Source organism: Durio zibethinus, chromosome 25, assembly GCF_047325235.1.
Source record: "Durio zibethinus cultivar Kanyao isolate XHJ-2024 chromosome 25, ASM4732523v1, whole genome shotgun sequence".
Lineage (NCBI taxonomy): Eukaryota > Viridiplantae > Streptophyta > Magnoliopsida > Malvales > Malvaceae > Durio > Durio zibethinus.
The window spans coordinates 10,158,988-10,182,341 of record NC_143186.1 but is presented as its reverse complement, the minus strand read 5'-3'; the positions used below and the strand labels follow the sequence as shown (position 1 = coordinate 10,182,341).

At 28.8% G+C, this 23,354-nt stretch overlaps 2 protein-coding genes across 2 annotated transcripts; one reads left to right on the top strand and one right to left on the bottom strand.

Annotated features, from left to right (window-relative positions):
- Nucleotides 1-5,328: 5,328 nt before the first annotated feature.
- LOC149511604 (scopoletin 8-hydroxylase-like) lies at nt 5,329-6,854 on the bottom strand. The gene is made up of 3 exons (XM_089754466.1): nt 6,178-6,854; nt 5,727-6,072; nt 5,329-5,632 (listed from the first exon to the last, which is right to left on the bottom strand). The coding sequence occupies exons 1-3, from the start codon at nt 6,762-6,764 to the stop codon at nt 5,390-5,392; spliced, it is 1,176 nt and encodes a 391-aa protein (XP_089610592.1). The 5' UTR covers nt 6,765-6,854; the 3' UTR covers nt 5,329-5,389.
- Nucleotides 6,855-12,874: 6,020 nt separating this feature from the next.
- LOC149511603 (scopoletin 8-hydroxylase-like) lies at nt 12,875-14,484 on the top strand. Its single transcript, XM_089754467.1, has 3 exons — nt 12,875-13,436; nt 13,541-13,886; nt 14,023-14,484. The coding sequence occupies exons 1-3, from the start codon at nt 12,937-12,939 to the stop codon at nt 14,272-14,274; spliced, it is 1,098 nt and encodes a 365-aa protein (XP_089610593.1). The 5' UTR covers nt 12,875-12,936; the 3' UTR covers nt 14,275-14,484.
- Nucleotides 14,485-23,354: the final 8,870 nt, after the last annotated feature.

Below are 23,354 nucleotides of genomic sequence, written 5' to 3'. Positions count from 1 at the left end.
GGGTACATTTGGGCAAATAATACTTGAAGGTTCTAGATTGATGAGTAAAAATTGAAGGTTTTAGATTTTTCGAGACAGTGATAGCGAAAAAAAGAAAACAAAGAGGAAGGGGAAGGAAGCAATAGAGAAAAGGAAGAGGAACGATTGACAGGGGAAAGGAGAAATGTTGTCAATGGACCAACCCTTCCATTATGACAACCTATAGATCTTTGTAAAGTCTCAATCTCCTCTTCCTCCCTCATTCCTTAACTTCTTTTTTTTTTTGTTTATTATTTTCTTATTTTAAACTTTTCCTATTTTTCAATTTTGCTTTTCTATCCGACTAGTTTCTTTTCTTTTAATTTTGCATATGTGAAATATTTTTGCATTTTTCTAGTTGGTTTTATGAAAGGAAAGAAGACATTGTAAAGAAAGAAGTTTTCTAACGAATTCAAAAGGTAATTGCATGTGTTTTTTGTGAAAAAATTCATGTTCTCGTGAAATTTTCAAAATTGTATGTATACTTTGATAGTTCATTGAAGTTTTAACTCTACTATTTGATTCAGCTAGGGAAAATAAAAGACAAACTATCTCTAACTATTTTTATAATCTATGCAATAAAAACTTCAAAATATAAAGCCACCCACAAAGCCTAAGCAAAATTTTATATTTTTCTACTACTAAATCATGTTTTAACTTTTTTTTTTAATTTAGGTAATTGGTTGAAACAATTTTTTATCATAACAATGTTGGCTGGTTTGAAACCCATATTAGAAAAATGCAAGCATATTTCATATCTCTTGAATGTTTATGGAAGGTATTAGAGAAATTGTAATTTTGATTAGCATATGTTCTTTATAAAAATGTAAAAAAAAAAATTTAACCAAGTTAACATTTAAAGCTCAAATATTATAATCATTGTTGATTAAAAGAATTGCTACTCCTACATGGTTACAAAACTTCGTCCTCTTACTTGCCCTTTAGTGTTGCCTTCAAACTTACATGTTGTCTTAATATTGGTGAATAATTATGGCACCATATAAGCATGATCAAATGAAAGTATTAGTAACCAAAAAAAGTAAGCCTATAATAAGTTGATCATATGTTCATTACATGGCCATATAAAAAGAAAATTTATTGGAATTAACATCTTTTTGTTTATCAAGACACAAGAAAAGTTGTATGTTTGGAACTTTTTTTTTCTTATTTTCATGTTTTGCTTGGTATCCTTATCTCAGTTATGTTTTTTTCCATGTTAGGGTGGTGAAAAGAAGGTGATCATTTCTATTCCTAATAAAGATGCCCCTATGTTTGTTGTAGTTGTCAATGAGAAGAAATACAAGCCTACCTTTGATATTGTCTCCAATACAAGCTGCATTACTAACTGCCTTGCTCTATTAGCTAAGGTAATAATGATTCCTCTTTTATTTATTTGAAGCATTGGGCTAATAATTTTATCTTTCAAGTAATAACAGACCTTAAACATAGTGGCAGGTCATCCATGACAAATTTGGCATTGTTGAAGGTCTTATGATCACTGTTCTTTTGATTATTGGTAAGTAACTATGGTGTTTTATTTTTACTTGTTACAACTATTTATGTGTTGTTGAATGACCCATCTTTTTGATTCAGCTACCTAAGATATTGTTGATGACCTATCAATGAAGGACTAGAAAGGTAGCAGAGTTTGAATTTTTAGCTTATAGTTTGGTGGGTAGGCATTGTTTGAGGTGTAGTCACTATTGCACTATTTTATAACAAGGTAAATTGTCTTATTTTAAAACCAAGGTTTAGTTTAGTTGGTTCATGCAATCACTCTTAAAAGATAACATCTGACACATTTGAAGTTTAGATTCCAATATCTACAACCCCTTTCTCTATCTTTAAATTATTGCCTCATTTGTAAAAAACGGCATGAGGTTTTACTAATTATATTGTCACTACTTTAGAAAAATAGATTGGATATTTTACTATGTATGACAAGAAAAACAATTATTATAAAACCATCAACAAATAAAAAAAGAAAAATTTTAATGCCTAAAAATATCCATTAGGTTCCTGAAGTTTCATCAACTGCACCAATGGATGAACTAGGCATAAATGGAACAAATCCTCTTCCACCAAAAACTGGTATCACGAATCTATCATCAAATTTTCTCTGCAAGTAATGAACAATCCAAGTGGGGTGAGTCAATAGCAACCTTAAACTACTTTTCTTAAGAGCTGCCGGTTGGTTCTCTCTCAAATTACTTCATTCACCATTTTCAACAAACAAAATTCTTAAGTCTTCTAGGCTGGGAATATTAGCATCGTTTGAAACATTTGGTTTTGCATTGATGAAATTCAAAGTAGAAAAAGGTAGCATAGGGCTACCTTAAAAAAGAAAGTGAAAAGGCAATGGCCAAGAAAGGGTAATCTTATTTGGTTTTATGCAGCTCTATGTCATAGAGTATTGTAAATGTTAGGTTACTGATATACCCTTCAATGATCCATTGACTACTTGTCAAACACATAGGATATTCTAGCATTTTCCCTCTTCTTTCCAACTTTTCTTTTTTTTTTTTAATTTTCTTCGAATTTCTTTTTGAAGTCAAAGAATTGAAAAAATGTTTACTTTTTGTAAAATGAAATTCAAGGGAACTTGATAGTGATTGGTCAAAATTTTCTTTCGGTATGATTTTAGTAATGCTATTGAATATTAGTAGCATCATTATGTTGATCAAACTTCATAATTTCCATTTCATTTATTCAAGATCGATGTTTAAAGCTCATTTAAACATGTTGGAAACATTATGCAAACCAAGTTAAATAATAAACCATTGGGAATAGGGAAAGAAAAAAAAAAAAGGATTTGCAAGCCAATTATATTTTTGTTGATTCTGGTCCTACTTCTTTTCATTAATTATTTTGTTAGTCTTATCAAAAACATTGTTATTATCATTTACATATGTGAATTCACAATCTTACTTTACTTATGTTTGAAGTTATTTGAGATCATTGTTTAATGTGATTTGTTTCACTTTGAAATTGAGTTTTGAATGATGAAGTTGAGGTTACATTTTTTTTTTAATGTTGGTTCTTCAATTTTGTTTTTATGGCTTGATTTTTAATTTTTTTTGCTTTGAAGTTTTTTTAAGTTTTTAAGTTCGATTTGCATTTTTATTTTTTTTTTAATTTAGCTTTTTTGGTTATTTGTAGTTAATAGGGAATTGTTGGTCTACAATTTAACACCAGTCTTGACATGAGTATCCACTTTCTGGTTTCAATGATCTCAAATTTGTAATTGTTAGTCACTCATACACACAAATCTCAAGTTTTATTATAGCAATTTTAGTCCTTGACAAGTAGCTCTAGAAATCTTTAACCATTTAATCCAAACCAATAATGAATATTGCATGGAGGTACAATGAGAGAATTGTAAGCTATGTTATATGGTTTTCTTAACTTTGTGATTATTGCTATATTACTTTTATTTATGCAAGTTACAATCAAAATCTTAGCTGATGCGAACGGTAATACTCATTTCTCATGAACAAAAAAGTTTAGGTATGAAATAAATTCTTATTTGCCTTTAAAATTTACCTTTCAATCCTTCCTCCTTTTCTAAAAGGAAGTGTTTTAGAGGTTGGAAAGGTAAGCTGCTTATCTTGCTTATAAGTGGCATAGATAGAATTTTGTGGTATTTGTTTCACAAGTTCTTATGATGATGACTTGGTAAACTAAATGCATAGACAATCTTAATATTGTTTTTCTATAACTTTGTTAACAAATTTTCTAATTGTAAAAACTAAATAATATTTGTTGTTGTTCACTATAAAATTAAAAATAATTTTATTTTTATCGTAATCTCTTTATCATTGTTGAATATAAAATAATTTAGAGTAATTTATACAACAAAAAATTTATTGCAGTTAACCCATAGCAAAGCGTGGATTATAACTTAATATCCATAAAGAATAAACTATAGAATAAATTCAATTATTTGAAGAAAAAAATGAAAACTATACGATTAAGATTTTAGAATATTCCTCAAATTGTCCCTTTTTTATTGTTGGAGAAGCATATTTTTTAAATCATTACCTACGTAATAGGTTAACATTTTTTTAAAAAAGGTAATAGGTTAACTTAAAGTCTTTATGAGGACAAATAAATTTTGTGTTGTTGAAACAAAACCCAAAATAATTAATAAAATTTAATATAGTTAAAACTTGCTATTGGTCATTTATTGATATTCCAATCTACGGGTCCAATGGATTTATACCCTTGAATCAAATCCTTGATAGAGATTTTTTGAGTTTTAGTCTGATCATAAACATTAAATTATTAATAATAATATTTTATGTAATTTTAATTTTAAAATATATTTAAAATATAAAAATTGTAAAATTTTAATAATTTTTTGTTATCTTAATATTTTTTAAAATTTTGAACCTCTTGACCACGCTGAAATAGGATAAAGAATAGTTATCACCGACTATTTTGGACTCTGGAAAGCTGGTATTCCCTCCGACATTAATTCTCCCCAAGAATGTATAAAATATAATTAATTAATTAATTACTTTCACATTTTTATTTTTATTTTTATTTAGGATGATCTTTTAATCGTGGGATTGTCTCACTTTCAAGACTTGCTAGGACGTTTGTCACTTTTTCTTTCTTTATTAATAAAATAATAACTTTTAAACCCAAGCCCTGCCCATGGATTTAGACTTATTATAGTAATAAAAATATTTTTTATTAATATATTGCATTCTTTATTTAATAAAATAATAACTTTTGATTGGGATAGATTCAAAAATCTTAATCAGACTCTCAAAAGCAGGCCTAGCGTGGGTCTGAAGGATAACATATCTTTGGACAAGTTTATCCACTACTCGAAGAATTAGATATATATTTTAATTAAAATTGAAAAGAAAAAGAAAAAAAATACTGTTCTTTGAAATTAAAGGAAAGGAATTGGAACCTTTTCTTAGAGTAAGGGATCAATCAACTAAGCCAAATTTTCGAGTGCACTGGTAATTGATTTTTTGTAAAGAAAATACTGATTAGTAAATCGAATAGATTCTTTTAAGTTCTCCAAATGTACACATTGATAATTGAGGCTCTAGCTGAAGGTTTTGGTTTAAATTTGGGGATAAAAAAAATTCCTCAGGTAAAACGAAAAGGCAACATAATGCTTAATATGAATTTACGCTTAACATGAATTTTATTGATAGAAGTTAATAAATTTTACACTCTATTAGAAAATCAATAGCCAGATAATTTCTTATCGAGATACGAGTCTGTGTACATTTATTTTCTTTAATTTCAAAATTCAATAGAAGATGAAATAAGAAGTTAGGAACCAGCAAAAAGACAAAATTAAATCAAAATTAAATTTAGGCATATAAATTATTCTCCATCAAGTAAATTAAATCCTTGCAAAATCAAGGGACTTTTTGCCATCATGTGGATTTCCAAAAAAGTTGTTCATGTAATCTGCAAGAACGAACTCTCTATAACGAGCAATTCCATCTTTCTGTACTACTTGAGGCAGCGGTCCAATCTTCTCTGTTGGTTTTGGAATTGTAAATATTGGTATTGACACCCTTGATTTTGTGCTTGTCGTACGAACTCTATGCTCTGCACTTTTGTACTTTCCATTGCTTAATATCTGCAGACAAACATAGATGAATTAAAAACATATGGTATTTGCATGATTATTTTTCATTAAAGAAAAGGACCCTTATTCAAATTTTGATTTGAACCTGTAACATATCGCCAACATTGATGACCAGAGCACCAGGAACAGGTGGGATCTCTACCCATTCTCCTTGTTTATCAATATATGCATTGTCTGGAACTTTGACATACAAACCTCCAATCCCATCTTGTAACAAGACGGTGAGGGTGCCCATATCAGAGTGACGCCCTACACCAACTGTGAGCTCTGGATTAGGACATGTTGGATAGTAGTTCATATTGACGGTCTTCCGGCCAATAAGTGCATCAATCTTCGAGTCATCTAGTTTAACTCCAAGGTTTTCCATCAAAACTTCAAGCAATTTCTTCACCATGTCAAGCGATGTCTTTAAATACTCAAGTGCCACTTCCCTAAAAGAAGAATAAGGTAAAAGAATCAATTGATGGTAAGTATATATAAATAAACTAATACTAGTCAATTGGCTTCTTTCGAGAAAAAAGAAAGGAAAAGCCCACCTGCACTCTATAGGCCAATGCTGAAGAACTTCTGCATCATTGGTGTATACCATGCTGATATAGTCTTTCCATTCCAATGCTTTCTCTTTCGCAGGAACAAAACTTGTCCCATACTTCACTAATGGAGTTGGACTCACTCCTGTAAGATAAACAGCCTTTCTTTCAGCTGGCAGGCCGAAGAAGTTATGTGCAGCATCCTTAAGTGACTCTAGTAGATCAACAGGCACTCCATGGTTGACAACTTGGAAGAAGCCAAGAGTCTTAGCTGCTCTAACAATTTCCTTGGCAACTTCATCATGGTCAGGCCCATCAAGCCTCGACAAATCAATCGGTGGCACCTCACATTTTCTTGCATTTTTCTTATCAATCTGCTCGGCCGGTGGTTGAATGTAAGCCTGGGGGACCTTTGAGATGCCAGCGTCCACAATTCCTTTGATGCCATTTCCATCTCGGACGACAAAGTTGAAAAGTGAGCTGCCATTATCGAAACTTGGAGCCATTTGGGTGTAAATAAATGTAACTAAGAGTGTTGAATATTTCTTTTGTATGTCTAGAGGTTTTGATTGATATGAAGTTGTGTGGTTCATCAAACCAAGTGATGGGCTCTATTTATAGCGCATCGATGGTTTAGACTTCTTCCGAAGAGAAGATGCTTGGTATTTACATAAGCATTTAAAGATATTTAATAATTTATAAACCAAGGAATTCGAATTTCAGCTTCCACAATATTTCTAGAATGGCAAATCCCCGATTCTGACTAAAATATTATTATTATTACTACAATAAATAAAAATATTATTAAATCTAAAATTCAAGCCCTGCGCTGCCTTGTGTGAATATGAACTCTCTCTACATGCAGGAAATCACAATTCAAACGAAGTATTTACAAGACTTTTCTTTTTTTTTTTTCTTTTTTGTTAAAAAAAATGACTTTTCAATGGTATAGAGCACTTCAAATATTTTAATCATATTTTACAAACATTAGACATCATTTCAGTACGTGAAATTTGGATACAAAGCTCATGACTAATTTTAGTTATAAAATCGAGATGATCCCAAAGAAAACTAAGGCAAAATTGTTTAAATATGAATGCTAAACTAAATTTAGCAACCATTCTAATATAATTGTCCTATATAAAAATTAAATCATGAATTTTGTAAAAAAAAAAATTTACATTTAATTATTCAAAAATATTTTTTAGTTATGTTGTTGAACATATTTTTTAAAATTTTTTTTATTTTCAGAGTAAATTAACAAAATTAACCAATTTATACCTAAATTCCTTATATATATTGGTCAATAATCAATAGGTACAAAAACCCAGATAACTATATGTTACATTCATAATAGAATATCCAAGAAATTAATACCTCTTCTGCAGAGTCCAAAATAATCAAATATGGAAAGAACAAAGAAATGGAATGCTTCCAATTCCTTAGATCTATCAGTCATGATCAATGGTGATTTGCTTATGCTTGACCCACTAATCAGTCATGGTCAATGGTGATTTGCTCATGCTTGCTTTATGGTAGGCGAATGGAAAGCTTGGGGCACCTTTCATTAGCCCAAAGTCTAAATTCCTTTCAACGAAATTTCCTTTTGTTTCTAAATTTAGAAAAAGAGATAAACCCCAATGAGGATTCACATTATAACTTCTTTTTATAATTAAAAAGATTGTTTTCCCCGATCACAAAATTAAATGCCATACCATTCACCTCAAAATTCAAACTTAAGCATGGTTATTTAATGAATGTTAAGTCTTTTTGTGCAGTATATATGGTTATTTGTTTGATTCAGTAATGAAAATAAATGGTATACTTCCGAAAATATTATGACTAAATTTTAATCTGAAATAATAATTATATTTTATATGTTTTCTCCTTCTCTGATTGAATGTCTATTATTTTTAGATTTCCCATAACTATATATCAACTTTTCTTTTCTAAATATACCTACAACTTTTACTTTTTATATTTCACATTTATTTTTAATAGCTTTTTTTTATATATTTTCTCATTAAAATATACAATTTATCAATTTTATTAAAAAATAAATAATATAAACAAACAACAAACTTAAAACATTTTTTACTTTTCATATCAAATCAAACATGAACGTGCAATTTAAGTTGAGAAATTTAATAAAATTAGGGATATGCTTATATAGTACCATTATAATCAATGCGGGATTTGGCATGACTCAACAGTTTTTGATCGTTAATGCTTAGTCTTTTCACAGACGTAAGGAGCCTACGCATGACTATACGTTCATTTCTTTACTTCTTTAGTCTATGGATCTCTTATTTATTTTTGATGCCATTTTTATCTCTTATTTCTTATATTTTCGGGGGTCAAAAAAAGAAATTCAAACCAAACTTTTGGTCGTTTTTATTTCTTTACATTTGTTGTTGGTATAAAAATATGGAGATCAATTAATCAAACTTGGATTATACAATATCAAATAATATTCCCTTCTTATATAATCTCAAAATTTCAAATTAAAGATTCCTAAGTTGTTTTTGTTAAATTTAAATTTAGAAGTCTTCGTTGTTTTTCTTTGTAAAAAAAAAAACTAATATTAAAATAATAATTATCATTTGACATTGATGATGAATGGGTTTGAACGTTTCAGCAAGAAAAGTTTTTGGGCGTTTAAATATGATCATTTATAGTTTTTCATCTTTGATTTCAGTTACTTGTTTACGTAAACATTGGAAGAAACTTAAGGAAATGGATTTTCAGCTACCGCCAATTCTGACCAAAAAAAATGGGGAAAATCGATAGCTATTGGTTCTAGAATGTTTATTCGTATCTAAAATTCAAGTCCGGATGACAAAGATTTTATAAATAAAAAAAAGGCTTATTTATCCACCGGTTCTCCGCATTGCTATAAAATCTTGCTCTAAAGTTCACAACTCAAGACACATTATTTACTTTAGGAAAAAAAAAAATTAGAGAATGACCGATAAACAACAAGATGAAGAAAGTAAAATGGTTTTAAGGCATGAAAAACATATTTTAAAAATTTTAATATGCTTATAGAATAAAGCCAAAAATAAATCTCAGTAAAATAGTGAAAATGGTTATGTAAAAGAATTTTTATATTTACATCTATATTTATATTTTATATATGACAACTATCTTTAAGAGATTAGTCATTTGCAAGAAGAAAAAAACCCACCAAAATCATAGCACAAAAAAATACAAAGTCATTAGCACAACGATAAAAAAACAAAGATCAGTCTTATGCAAATAGATTTGAAAAGTTAAATTTTCTCAAAACTAAAGTCAAAGATGTATAGCTGTATATTAAAAGTAAAAATACAAAAAATACAAAAACAAAATAAAAGAACACCAAAAATAGGAACACAATTCTGAAACAAATATATAAATTTTAGTCTTTTTTTATATTTCAAATTTCAGAATTTTTTTCAAATAACCATGTCTTTCAAAAGAAAAGAAAAAATGAAAAAAAAAAGCACCATAGATATAACCAACAGCAAATGATGGCAAACCAAAAAAGGTATAATTGAAAATTCAATCACATTTGTTGTTTACTTTTGAAAAAGTAGTAACAAATTGAGACCTCCTAAAACAAATAGACAAAGAAAATAAAAATGAAGAAGTACTATTCTTGGTGAATGATTGTAATAGTTCATAAAATATTAGACATTAATTACTATTCTTGGTGAAGAAATACTAAATTTCACTTAATGGACAAAAATATCTTTTCATAATCTATATTTTACGAAAGTTTGCCAGAATTTTGTCATCACCATCAAGGACTTAGTCCATCAAAATTATTAAAATGAACTTTTCTTGTCTATATTAATATATATGGAATAATAAATTTGCCAAGTACTTAGGCCCAATTTTTTTAAAATATATAATACAAAGATTTTAATATTTTTAAATATATATTTAGAATTAAAATTAAATAAACTTATTTTATTTATTCAATAATATTTTAAGTTGGACCAGATTTGAACTCAAACAATAATGTCCAAAACCCAATTTAAATATATCAAGCTACCATTTCTGTTTGAGGACAGATATACTTTTATTGGTTTTCTTTTTATTTCTAATTTATTCTTAAATCTTTAGTCTATTATATGCTTGACTGAAGAAGAAATTATATGTCTAAACTCTCTTAAATCTATAATTTTCAAATACTAATTCTAATAATATATCAATTGATCAAGAAATAGTCGGTGATGTTGATTTTGCTATCAATGAAGTTGTTTATCTAAATGATTAAAATGCTGGTTTTTGTCAGCAATTTTTTTATCTATAAATTTAATATAAGGGTTTTTTTTTTTTTTTTAATACCTATGGTTTGTTTTGATTCTGAATGAGGACAGTCTTCTCTTACCTTAAATATTTTTGTAAAAAAAAATTTTAAATCTCCATATCTCAACACTAAATCAATTAGTTCTATTTTTTTTTTAATTTTATGATTAAGATTGTAGCAATAAACTATTAATTCATTCATAGAATCTAAAGCAAACAGTTATTCAATCAATTAATTCCTCATTTTAGGATTAATCCATATTAAATTTTAATTTGATATTTTCTTATAATTTCTTTGTATCAAATTGTAAATTATCAAAATTCAATATACCGAATTAATGGTCAAATAAATTCGACAAAACTTTTTTGTTCTTTTTTATCTTTTTCCGTTTCTCGTCATTTCCAGGACTTTGGCTTACCTCGAAGATAATTAAGGCAAAGAATGTTCTTTGGCTTTTTTCTTCAGTGATGGCCAATTAATGAATTAGATTAATTTGGTTGGAATGGGAAACTCATCACTTAGAATGGAACGCAATCCAGGTTCGATCATTATGGAAAATATTTTGGGGTTAAAAACTTAGATGCCCAACTTTGGATAAGATTTTTTAAAAATTATATTTTTATATAATTTTAATTATAAAATATATTTAAACATATTAAAATTTATATATATATATATATATTTAAAAATGAACCTGATAAGGCTCCAAAATAGAGATCAGACTAGTTTGGGGTTTTAGTAGAAGTCATGAACGGGAAATAAATGGGAATAAAAGAAACAACACCATATCCAAATGATGAATTCAACTTATTAATTTTCAAATCTATAACTTGCAACGAAATCATCACATTGCGATGCTTGGACAACTCTATCAATTATAGGGTTGGCAACCCAATTCGCCCCTGACGGTTCTGACCCGAATCGACCATATAAAATCTAATTTTTTTTTTAAGTTGGGTTTCGGGTCGAGTCAGATAAGGCTAAGAAAAAATTGGGGTCAAGTCGAGTTTGAGTTTTAGGCAAACCTGACTCGACTCGATTCTAAAACTCAAACTCGACTCGATTTGACATTATATAAAAAATTATTTTTTAATTAATTATTTAATTTTTTTTTATATATTTTTATATAATTATATATTTAAATATTTATATTTAAAAAATAATATTTTATTAATTTTGGGTCGGGTCGAGTCAGGTACGATTTATACAGTATCGGATCGAGTTTGGATTCGGGTATAAAAAAATTTTAAAAAAAATTCTGATCCGATTTAAATTTGATGAATATAAAATCAGATTGGGTTCAAGACGAATAAAAATCCGCTTTGATCTGACCCAATGCCAACTCTAATCAATTATCGGAACGAACTTTCCACAAATGACATCGACAGTTAGATTTCCAAAAACAACAAGAAATAAGGTTGATGGAGATCGAACCTTTGTCTCAACCAGGAAATTTTCCTAAATGGAAAAGCAACTTGTGGAATTTGTTGACTATTATCTTCTTACAGCATGCATCTCAATTTTTGTGGATTAATTCAAACAAAATTAAGTCAAAACTTTCATCCTCCTTCTTCTTCTTATTATATTATTATGCAATTGAAATAAATAATTAACTAACTTATTGTATTTTAAATATAATTAACATATTTTACATATGCTGCTATATTGTGTTTCAATTTAATAAAATATATTATTTTTGAAGCACAAAATCAATACCCTTCGAAAGTCCTGTTAATATTATTCTAATCGTCAACGTAATTTGGATGAAAATTGCATGAAATCAATCACTTTCATCACCCGGAATTGAATTTTGGATTTGAAACTCTTTATTGATAGAACTACACGATCTTGAATAAACATTCCAGTTAGAACCCAAATATACAAGAGGAAACAAATGGATATATAACAATTATCTAATTAACTCATTTGTAAAAAATAATAGCATCAGTCAAAAAGAGCCCAAATATCTTGAATACACCCACCTGTCGAAAACTCTAAGTTAAAATTTGAGAATATTTACTTATGAATATGACGTAATATCTTGGGAGAACAATTTTCTAATTACTCCCATCTCTAATTCCGTGGAGAAAATGTATTCTATCATTATTCCTTTTAAAAAAAATTAATGTGCAAATGGAAAGTTTTAAGAAATTTTCCTTTCCATTTTGGTCAGATGGAGAGAACCCGTTCTAGATTAAGGCAGCTTCCTTGATTTTTATTTTTTTTTATAGAATGCTAAGTTTCTTCACCAAAAGTGATAATTGTCAATCTTTAAACGCCTAATACCTTGTCTTGCTGAAAAATTCAAAGCCATTCACCATACAGGTCAATAGGAAACTAAAATTTTAATATTTGATGATGAACCATCCATGCGCTATAAATAGCCCCCTTCCCTTTGGTTGAAGCACCACACAACCTCTTATCAATAAAACTTCTCGACATACAAAAGAAATATACAACAGACCCAAATGGCTCCAAGTTTCGATAATGGCAACTCACTTTTCAACTTTGTCGTTCAAGATGGAAACGGGGTGAAGGGATTGGTGGACTCTGGCATATCAAAGGTGCCCCAGGCTTACATTCAACCACCAGCCGAGCAGATTGATAAGAAAAATGCAACCAAATGTGAGATCCCACCGGTTGATTTGTCGAGGCTTGATGGCCCTGACCATGATGAAGTAGTCAAGGAGATTGTTAGAGCCGCTGAGACTCTTGGCTTCTTCCAAGTTGTGAACCATGGAGTACCCGTCGAACTACTGGAGTCCCTTAAAGGGACCGCCCATAACTTCTTTGGTCTGCCCGCTGAAAGGAAGGCTGTTTATCGCAAAGAAGTGAGTCCAACCCCGTTAGTGAAGTATGGTACGAGCTTTGTCCCAGAGAAAGAGAAAGCATTGGAATGGAAAGACTATATTAGCATGGCCTACACTAATGATGCTGAAGCTCTTCAACATTGGCCTGTAGAGTGCAGGTAACGAAATATGTTCTGTCCTATCTATTCTTCTTTTCCTTGCTATTTCCAAACCGCATTTATAGAGTTTCATATTCATATAAATATCAATATTCTCTTTGTAGGGATGTTGCTCTTCAATACTTGAACACATCCCTTGATATGGTGAGGAAATTGCTTGAAGCTTTGATGGGAAATCTTGGAGTGGAACTAGATGACTCAAAGATTGATGCATTCATTGGAAAGAAGATGGTTAATATGAACTATTATCCAACATGTCCTAATCCTGAACTCACAGTTGGTGTAGGACGCCATTCTGACATGGGTACTCTCACAATCTTATTACAAGATGGGATTGGTGGTTTGTATGTAAAAGTCCCAGAAGATGTAGACATGGGAAAGAGGGGAGAGTGGGTAGAGATTCCTCCTGTTCCTGGTGCCTTGGTCATCAACATTGGCGATATGTTACAGGTTCAAATCAAAGTTTCTATCGACACTCGTTTCATTTCATTCGAAAATTAATCATACTATAGCATAAGAATTTGAACAAATGGAAGATTGAAAAAAAAAAATACTAATAATTGTGTTTTTAATTTGTTTTATTCAGATATTAAGTAATGGAAGGTACAAAAGTGCAGAACATAGAGTTCGCACCACAAGCACAAAGTCCAGAGTGTCAATACCAATATTTACGAGCCCACAAGCAACACAAAAGATTGCACCATTGCCTCAGGTGGTCGAGAAAGATGGAGTGGCTCGATATAGAGAGTTTGTTTTTTCGGATTACATGAACAGCTTTTTCGGAAATGCACATGATGGCAAGAAGTCCCTTGAGTTTGCAAAACCCAACTCGGCTTGAAATAGAAGACATATTCTACTCTATTCTCGGTGCTATTGATTTTGGCACATCTCTACTCCCTCTTATATTTAGAACAAGTGTTTTGTATGTGACAATAAAATGATGATGATTTAGGGTAGCCTCTGACATCTGTTCTTTGTATATTTTTGAACCAAAAGTTGTAATTCATCAGCTTCTTATTTGTAATTGAGATCACAACTATTTTTCTGATTATTAGTGTCATAACTTATAGATCTGAAACTCTATAGCTAGACTTAACAAATGGAGTTGCCATTAATCTCTTTTAACTAAGTATGATTGGCCACCTAAGAAATCTATCATCTTAAGGAGCTTCTAAGCTTGACTAAGGGTCCCTAAAAGAATAAGTTCAGGTCTACTAACTAGAACAAGATTTAGGAATTCAGTTATATGTGGGGAAGGTTATAGTACCCCCATATGTCCATCCAAAAGATGGTACCATTTTTTTTTAAATTTATCCTAAGGTCATGATTTTAATTGTTTCAAATTTTTATGTTGAAATATTAGAAATAATTCTTAAAATTCTTCCATCAATCTGGTAGAATTCTAAAAAATATTCCCTTACCTCAAGAGCATCCAAAGATCCCATTTATTTCCTTGAAAAGGTTCCGTCGTTGGAAAAAAGTTTATTTATTATTCTTTTTTTGGTTTTCGCCGAAATTTATTTAATTATTCCACCATTTAGGCCAAATTAGAAATATCTTCTTTTTTGAATTTCTAAATTCTCCACCATTTGGGTCTATTTAGAATTTCTTTTTATTTCTTCTTTTTTATTTCTAAATTTTTCACCATTTGGGTCAATTTGAAATTTTTTTTATTTTTTGGAAAGAAAATAAAATGAAAACTATTTTATCGAAATTTCATTTAAATTCTTCCACTATTTGGGACAAATTTAAAGAAATTTCTTATCTAGAGATTTTTTAGGAATTTACCATTTGAAATTTCTAAGAATCTTATTATTGGGTAATTATCAAATCTTTTCCACCAAAATTTTTTATTTTTTTTCTTTTTTTATTTTTTATTGAAAAGAAATATTAATTATTGTTATTGAAATTTTATCTAAATTATTCCACCATTTGGGACAAATTTAAACAAAATTTCTCACCTAAGAATTTTATAGAAATTTACCATTTAAAATTCCTAAAAATTCTATCATTGGATAATTAATATTTATTCTCAAAAAATTATTTTATTTTTTCTACTTTTTTATTTTTTATTTTTATTTTTTTTAAATTTAATCATGCAAAAATACTTTAAAAATAAATAAATAAATAAATAGAATAAAATAGAAATAAAAAAATACCCAAAATAGAAAGTCGTTCTACTCCAATGACTGCGACACAGCTTAGCTTCAGGGAGAAAGAACGGTTGAAAAGGCTTGCGAAGTGGCTCGGCTAGGCTGGAACTCAAGGTTGGGACGCGGGTCGAAGAGTGGGTTAGTGCTTGGGTCAGATCACCCATTTGCAAAACACGTGGATCCTGGGGGTTTATTATGCTTCAAAACGATGTCATTTTTGGGTGGGTATAAAAGACTGAACTCTATCCTTCTTCCTCAAATTTTCCTTTCCCTCTCTCTCTCTCTTTTCTCCTTTCTTTCCCCTTTCTCTCTAACCTGGTTGAACTTCGATTGAATATCAACTAGATTCTGGGGAATGCCACTGGAATCTGGGTTCGTTCGTCAAATGATCACCGAAAAATTCAACCTTCGCTGGAATCTTAATCGAATTCTCAAAAACCTTACCGAAAAATTCAATCGATGCTGAAAAAGTCATCGAAAAATTTAACTGACGCCAAAAAATTTTGCTAGAATCTAGAATTTTCCAAAAATTTTCCACAAAAAAATTTTTTTAAATAAAAAAATCTTCAAAAATTTTTTTTGGCTGTTTTTTACTTTTTTTTTGTTTCTGATTTTTTGCTCTGTGTGTATTTTTTTATCTCTATGGAAGCATCTATTTATAGGGTTCTGATCCAAAGAACGCTATACCTGAATAGAACTTCATTCCATTTTAATTTCAACTTCAGTCTTTAAATCCAATTTAAACTCCTTACACAAAGTCTTGCACAAACTCAACTTGCTAGAATTTTTTTTTTTCATTTTTTCCATTTATTATTTATTTAATTAACAGAAACCAAATTGAGTAGAACCCCAAACAGATTGGGGTGTCTACAATTAGCAACAATATTCAAAATATATGTAGTATTAAAAATCAATAATGTAGCATTTGCAGTAACATATATAATTTTTTTACCAAAATAAAATAGCGCAGTGTTTTGATTTGGGCAAGTGGATTCAACCCCTATTGAAAAACTCAATAAATTATGTGTCAATCAATTAAGTCTACGTGATATTTAGCAAGTTTAGGATTTTAATTCCAACCCTTGCAACACTTTCTTTTATACTCAAGCTATGATCTTTTATGTACAAAAAAATGATAAATGATAAAAGGCTCTCTAATAAAAATTTAATAATCATTTAAGTTTATGACATTTTATTATAATTAATTAAGCATAAAATTTCTTATTTTAGATCAATTGAACTTTATATATATATTTACCCAGTCAGACTACTTAAGCATTTATTTTTATTCCAATTGAGTTTTGAATTAGATAAAAATAAGTATTGACAATTAATCAATTTTTATCTAATAATAATACAATTGATAAGTTGAATTGATTGTAATAAAATAATAAAAATTTGAATGATTATTAAATTTTTATTTGAATTTTTTTTCCCTTTTAACTGAAAAATCCTTCTTATTCCTTCCAGAAGCTAAAACTAATTTCCTTCCTTTTTAACTTTCTAAAATTTTATATTATTACCTCTGGTCAAACCGTTAAGAAATTAAAAACAAAGAAAAATCTTGCTATTGCTTTCCATTATTTTTTTCATAGATATTAATGTTTAACAAACAAATACAAAGAATTGAAATTTAACACCTCAATCGCAATCTCATACTGCCTTTATTACTTAAATTAAGCCCAAATAATAATTAGTTTTTTCTATAAGTAATGAATAATCCAAGTGGGGTGCGTAAATAGCAACCTTAAACTACTTTTCTTAAGGGCATTGATGAAAAGGTAGCATAGGGCTACCTTATAAAAGAAAGTGAACAAGCCACGACAAAGAAAGGATATCATATTTGGTTTTATGCAGCTTTGTGTTATAGAGCATTGCAGATGTTAGGCTATTGATATACCTTTCAATGATCCATTGACTACTTGTCAAACACATAAGGCTACTCTAGCCCTTTCCCTCTTCTTTCCAACTTTCCCTTTTTTTTTAATTTTTCTTTGAATTTCTTTTTGAAGTCAAATAAGTGAAAAAATGTTTATTTTTTGAAAAATGAAATTTAGGGGTACTTGATAGTGATTGCTCAAAATTTTCTTTTGGCATGATTTTAGTAATGCTATTAAATATTAGTAGCATCATTATGTGTAGACACCCTATTTGGTCCGGCTTCGAACCAATTGGGTCTGGCTTAATAGGGTCCAAGCAACGAGGCCCCAACTGCTTATTGTTTTATGTCTTATATTTATTTATTTATTATTTAATTTTCTTGGGTTTTTTTTATTTTTTTACTTATTTATTTTGATGTTTATCTGTGAATTTTTTTTCTCTTTTTATTTTTAGTTGATTTATCTTTAGGTTAGGATAATGAGATAAAAAAATAATGAAGATTTTTGCAAGTGGAAAAGTTACAGATGGATCTAATTTGCAATAGGATAAATCCATGTTTGGTGATAATATTGAAACCTGTCAAAGGTGGATTCCTAGTTAATTGGGAACTCTTTTGCCAAGCCCTATAAATACATGAAGAAATCAATATAAAAGATCAGTGAAACAGAAACATACAAAAAGCAAGAAAATATACACAAAGATAGGTAGAAAAATATATAGCAGAAAATAGCAAGATTAGCAAAAAGAAAAAAAATTGAAGATTCTTGGAAAAATCTGGAAAATTCTCAGATTCTGGCAAAATTTTCTAGATTTTAATGAGTTTTTTTGTGTCGGTTGAATTTTTCGATTAAATTTCTCAGATTTCAGTGAATTTTTTGCTGTCGATTAAATATTCTAACGTGTTCCCTAGTTTTCGACTATAACTTTCTAGAAACAGTGAACTTCCAATCAACTTTCGGTGAACAAACCCAGATTCTGGCAACATTTTTCAAAATCTGGTGCATATTCAACTGGAGTTCATCAGATATAGAGAGAGAGAAAAAGAAAAAAGAAAGAAAAGAGAGGAGAAAAAGGAAAATCTAAAGGAAAATATTGAGTTTTGGCTTTTATCTCCTCACCAAAATGATGTCATTTTAGCTTTAATAAACCCATCAGGGTCCGCATGTTTTTATTCGGGCGACTTGACCCAAGCGTAACCCACTTTTGCCGACTCGTGTACCATTCGATTCTTGCAACCAAGTCGATTCTCCAAACCGAGTCTTCAAACTACTTTTTATGCCCAAAGCCGAGCCGTGCTAAGCCATTCCAATCAAGCCATTTCTATTTTTTTGGTATTTTATTTAGTTATTTATTTATGCATTTGATTATTTTTATGGGCATTTTTTCTACATGATTAAGTTTAGGAAAAATAACAAAAAAAAATATTTTTGAGAATAAATAATAATTATCGAATGATGAAATTTTTAGAAATTTTAAATAGTAAATTTCTATAAAATTCTTAGGTGAGAATTTTTTTTTCTAAATTTGTCCTAAACGGTGGAATAATTTAGATAAAATTTCAATAACAATAATTAATATTTATTTTCAAACCAAAAAAGAGAAAAAATAAGTTAAAATAAAATTTTTGATTGAAAATATTTGATAATTACTTAAGGATGAGATTTGTAGAAATTTCAAATGGTAAATTCTTAAGAAATCTCTAGGTGAGAAATTCTTTTAAATTTGTCCCAATTTGTGAAAGAATTTAAATGAAATTTCAAGAAAAATAATTATCATATTATTTTTTTTCCAAAAAAAAAAAGAAATAAAAAATTTTCTAAATATGCCCAAATAGTGAAAAATTTAGAAATTCAAAAAAGAGAAAATATTTCTAATTTGGCCTACATGGTGGAATAATTAGATATATTTTCAATAAAAATAAAAAAATAAAGAATAAGAAATAATTAAACGTTTTTCGATGACAGAGCCTCTTTAAGAAAACAAATGGGATTCTTGAATATTCTTAGGGTGAGAAAATATTTTTAAGAGTTCTACCAGATTGATGGAGAGTCTTAAGAATTATTTTCAATACTTGAACATTAAATTTTAAAACCATTAGAATCAAGACTTTAGGATAAATTTTAAATAAAATGGTACCATCTTTCGAATGGGCATGTGGGGGTGTTATAACCTTCTTTATATGTAACTGAACTCTCGAACCCTATTTTGGTTAGTAGACCCGAACCTATTCTTTTAGGGACCCTTAGTTAAGCATAGGAGCTCCTTAAAAGGATAAATTCATTAGATGGCCAATCACACCTGGTAAAAAAGATTGATGGCAACTCAATTTGTTAAGTCTAGCTATAGATTTTCGAATCTATATGTTATGTCATTATGTTAATCAAAATTCATAACTGCCATCCGACTTATTCAAGATTGATGTTTAAAGTTCATTTAAACATGTTGGAAACATTATGCAAACCAAGTTAAATAATAAACCATTGGAAATAGGAAAAGAAAAAAAAAAGGTTTTGCTAGCCAATTATATTTTTGTTGATTCTAGTCCTACTTCTTTTCATTAATTATTTTATTAGTCTTATCAAGACCATTGTTATTATCGTTTACGTATGTGAAATTCACAATCTTATTTTACTTATGTTTGAAGTTATTTGAGATCATTGTTTGATGAGATTTGTTTCACTTTGAAATTGAGTTTTGAATGATGAAATTGAGGTTGCATGTTTTTTTTTTTAATATTAGTTCTTCAATTTTGTTTTCATGGCTTGATTTTTAATACCTTAATATTTTTGCTTTAAAGTTTTTTTAGGTCTTTAAGTTCAAATCACATCTTTGATTTTTTTAATTTAGCATTTTTAGTTATTTGTAATTAACATGAAGTTATTGGTCTACAATTTAACACTAGTCTTGACTTAAGTATCCTCTTTTTGGTTTCTAATGAACTAAAATTTGTAGTTGTTAGTCACTCACATACACATAAATCGCAAGTTTTATTATGGCAGTTTTAGTTCTTGACAGGTAGCTCTAGAATTCTTTAATCATTTGATCTAAACCAATAATGAATTTTGCATGAAGGTACAAGGAGAGAATTGTAAGCTATGTTATTTGCTTTTCTTAACTTTGTGATTATTGCTATATTATTTTTATTTATGCAAGTTATAACCAAAATTTTAGCTAACACGAAGAGTAATATTCATTTCTCATGAAGAAAAAGTTTAGGTATGAAATAAATTCTTATTTACTTTTAATGTTTATCTATTAATGGTTTTAAAGATAAGCTTCTTATCTTGCTTATAAGTGACAGAGATAGAATTTTGTGGTATTTGTTTCACATGTTCTTATGATGATGACTTGGCAAACTAAATGTATAGACAATCTTAATACTATTTTTTTAAAAACTTTGTTAATAAAATTTTCAATTGTAAAAAAACTAAATAATATTTGTTGTTGTTCACTATAAAATTAAAAATAGTTTTGTGTTCTATTACAATTTCTTTATCATTGTTGAATATAGAATAATCTAGAGTAATTTATGTTATAAAAAATCTATTGCAGTTAACTCAATCTAGAGTAATTTATGTGGTATAGAACTTATTGCAGTTAACTCACAACGAAGCACAGGTTATAACTTAGTATCCATAAAGAATAGACTATAGAATAAATTCAATTATTTGAAGAAAAAATTGAAAATTATATGATTAAGATTTTAGAATATTCCTTAAATTGTCCCTTTTCTCTTGTTGGAGAAGCATATTTTTTAAATCGTTACCAAGGTAATAGGTGAACATTTTTTTTTTATGAAAAAAGTACTAGGTTCACGTAAACTATTTATGAGGACAACTAAATTTTGTGTAGTTGAAACAAAACCCAAAATAATTAATAAAATTTAATATAATTAAAACTTGTTATTAGTTATTTATTGATAGACCTATCAATAGGTTGAGTGGATGTATAAGTTTACTTAAATCAAATCTTTGATAGAGATTTTTTAGTTTTAGTCTGATCATAAACATTAAATTATTAATAACAATATTTTATGTAATTTTAATTTTAAAACATATTTAAAATATAAAAATTGTCAAATTTTAATTGTTCTTTGTTATCTTTATATTTTTAAATTTTTCGAACCTCTTGACCTCGCTGAAATAGGTAGAACCTTGAGGAAAGTTTTTAAAAGATTAACTGGGCCTAATATGACTCAACTACATAAACACCTATATTTATCAATTAATTAATGAGAATCATGTAATTTTGATTTTTTTCACTTAACAAAAAATAATATAAAATATATTAAACAAAAAATTTATATTTAACCTTTGGAATGGACTAAATGGTGGACTGCCTCTTACCTACCCTCAGTTCCATCCTTTCCACAAGTATGAAATCTTGATTAAAAAGAAAATTCAGCTTTTTTCCTTGTCTCTTAGACTAGGCTTTCACACATTTATATTTATAATTTGATTGATTCACTGCTTGATGCAAAGTTGTGCTAGAGAAAGAAAAAGCAATAGAGTGGAAAGACTACATTAGCATGGCCTACACCAATGGTATCGAAGCTTTTTAACATTGGCCTGTAGAGTGCAAGTAATGAAACATGCTTTGTGCTCAATTTTCTTCTTTTAGCTTGGCATTTCCAAACCTAATTATAATAGACTCATAAATATATCAATATTCTCTTTTCAAGAATGTTGCTTTTCAGTATTTAAACTCATCACTTGAAATGGTTAGGAAATTGGTGGAAGCCTTGATGGAAAACCTTGGAGTGGAACTACATGACTCACAAATTAATACATTGATTGGCAAAAGATGGTTAACATGAATTTTTATCCAACATTTACTAACCCTAAACTCACAATTGGTGTAAGGTGACACTTTGATATGGGTACCCTTATAATCTTATTACAAGATGGAATTGGTGGTTTGTATGCGAAAGTTCTAGAATATGTGGATATGGAAAAAAAGGGAGAGTAGGTAAAGATTTCTCCTATTCCTGGTGCCTTGGTCATCAACATTGGTGATATGTTACAAGTTTGTATCATAATTTATATTTAGACTATTTTTTTGGTAAAAGAAAGAAATGTGCCAAAAATCAAATCCTTTATCTTGCTATAATTCATTTCCTAATGAAAAGTGGATGAATCATTGGGCTAAACCCTAAAATTCTAAGACTTCTTTCATATGAATGAAAAATTAACCGTGAAAATACAAGTATTTTTTAAATTCATGATTGAAATAGAACGAACATGCTATAGTACCTACCTGCCAAATTATCTACAAAGTTTAAACTTTCATTTTCTATACAGATATTAAGCAATGGAAGGTACAAAAGTGCAGAGCATAGAGTTCGTACCACAAGCACAAAATCAACAATATCAATACCAATATTTACCAGCCTAAAACCAATAAACAAGATTGCACCATTGCCTTAAGTGGCAGAGAAAGATGGGGTGGCTCATTATAGAGAATTTTTATTCTCAGATTATATGAACAGCATTTTTGGAAATGCACATGATGGCAAAAAATCTCTTGATTTTACTCAAATCAATTATGCTTAATGTAGAAAAATTCTATTGTATTTTTTGGTATTAAGAGTTTAGCTCATTTACGTCACCTTATTATTTTAGCAATTTTATTCAATAAAAAATGATATTATGATTTCACTTTATCTCTCATCTTTCTTCTTCCATTTTCAAACAAAATAGTATTGGGCCTAAATAGACAAACACAGCAATGCAGAAGCAATATATCACAATAAACCCATAGCAATGGACAATAATCAATAATCAACAACGCAGGAAAAATAAAGCATATAAAGATTTAAGTGAAAAACACTTCAATGTAAATGACAAAAAATCATAGACCACAAAAAAAATCTCAACTATCAAAT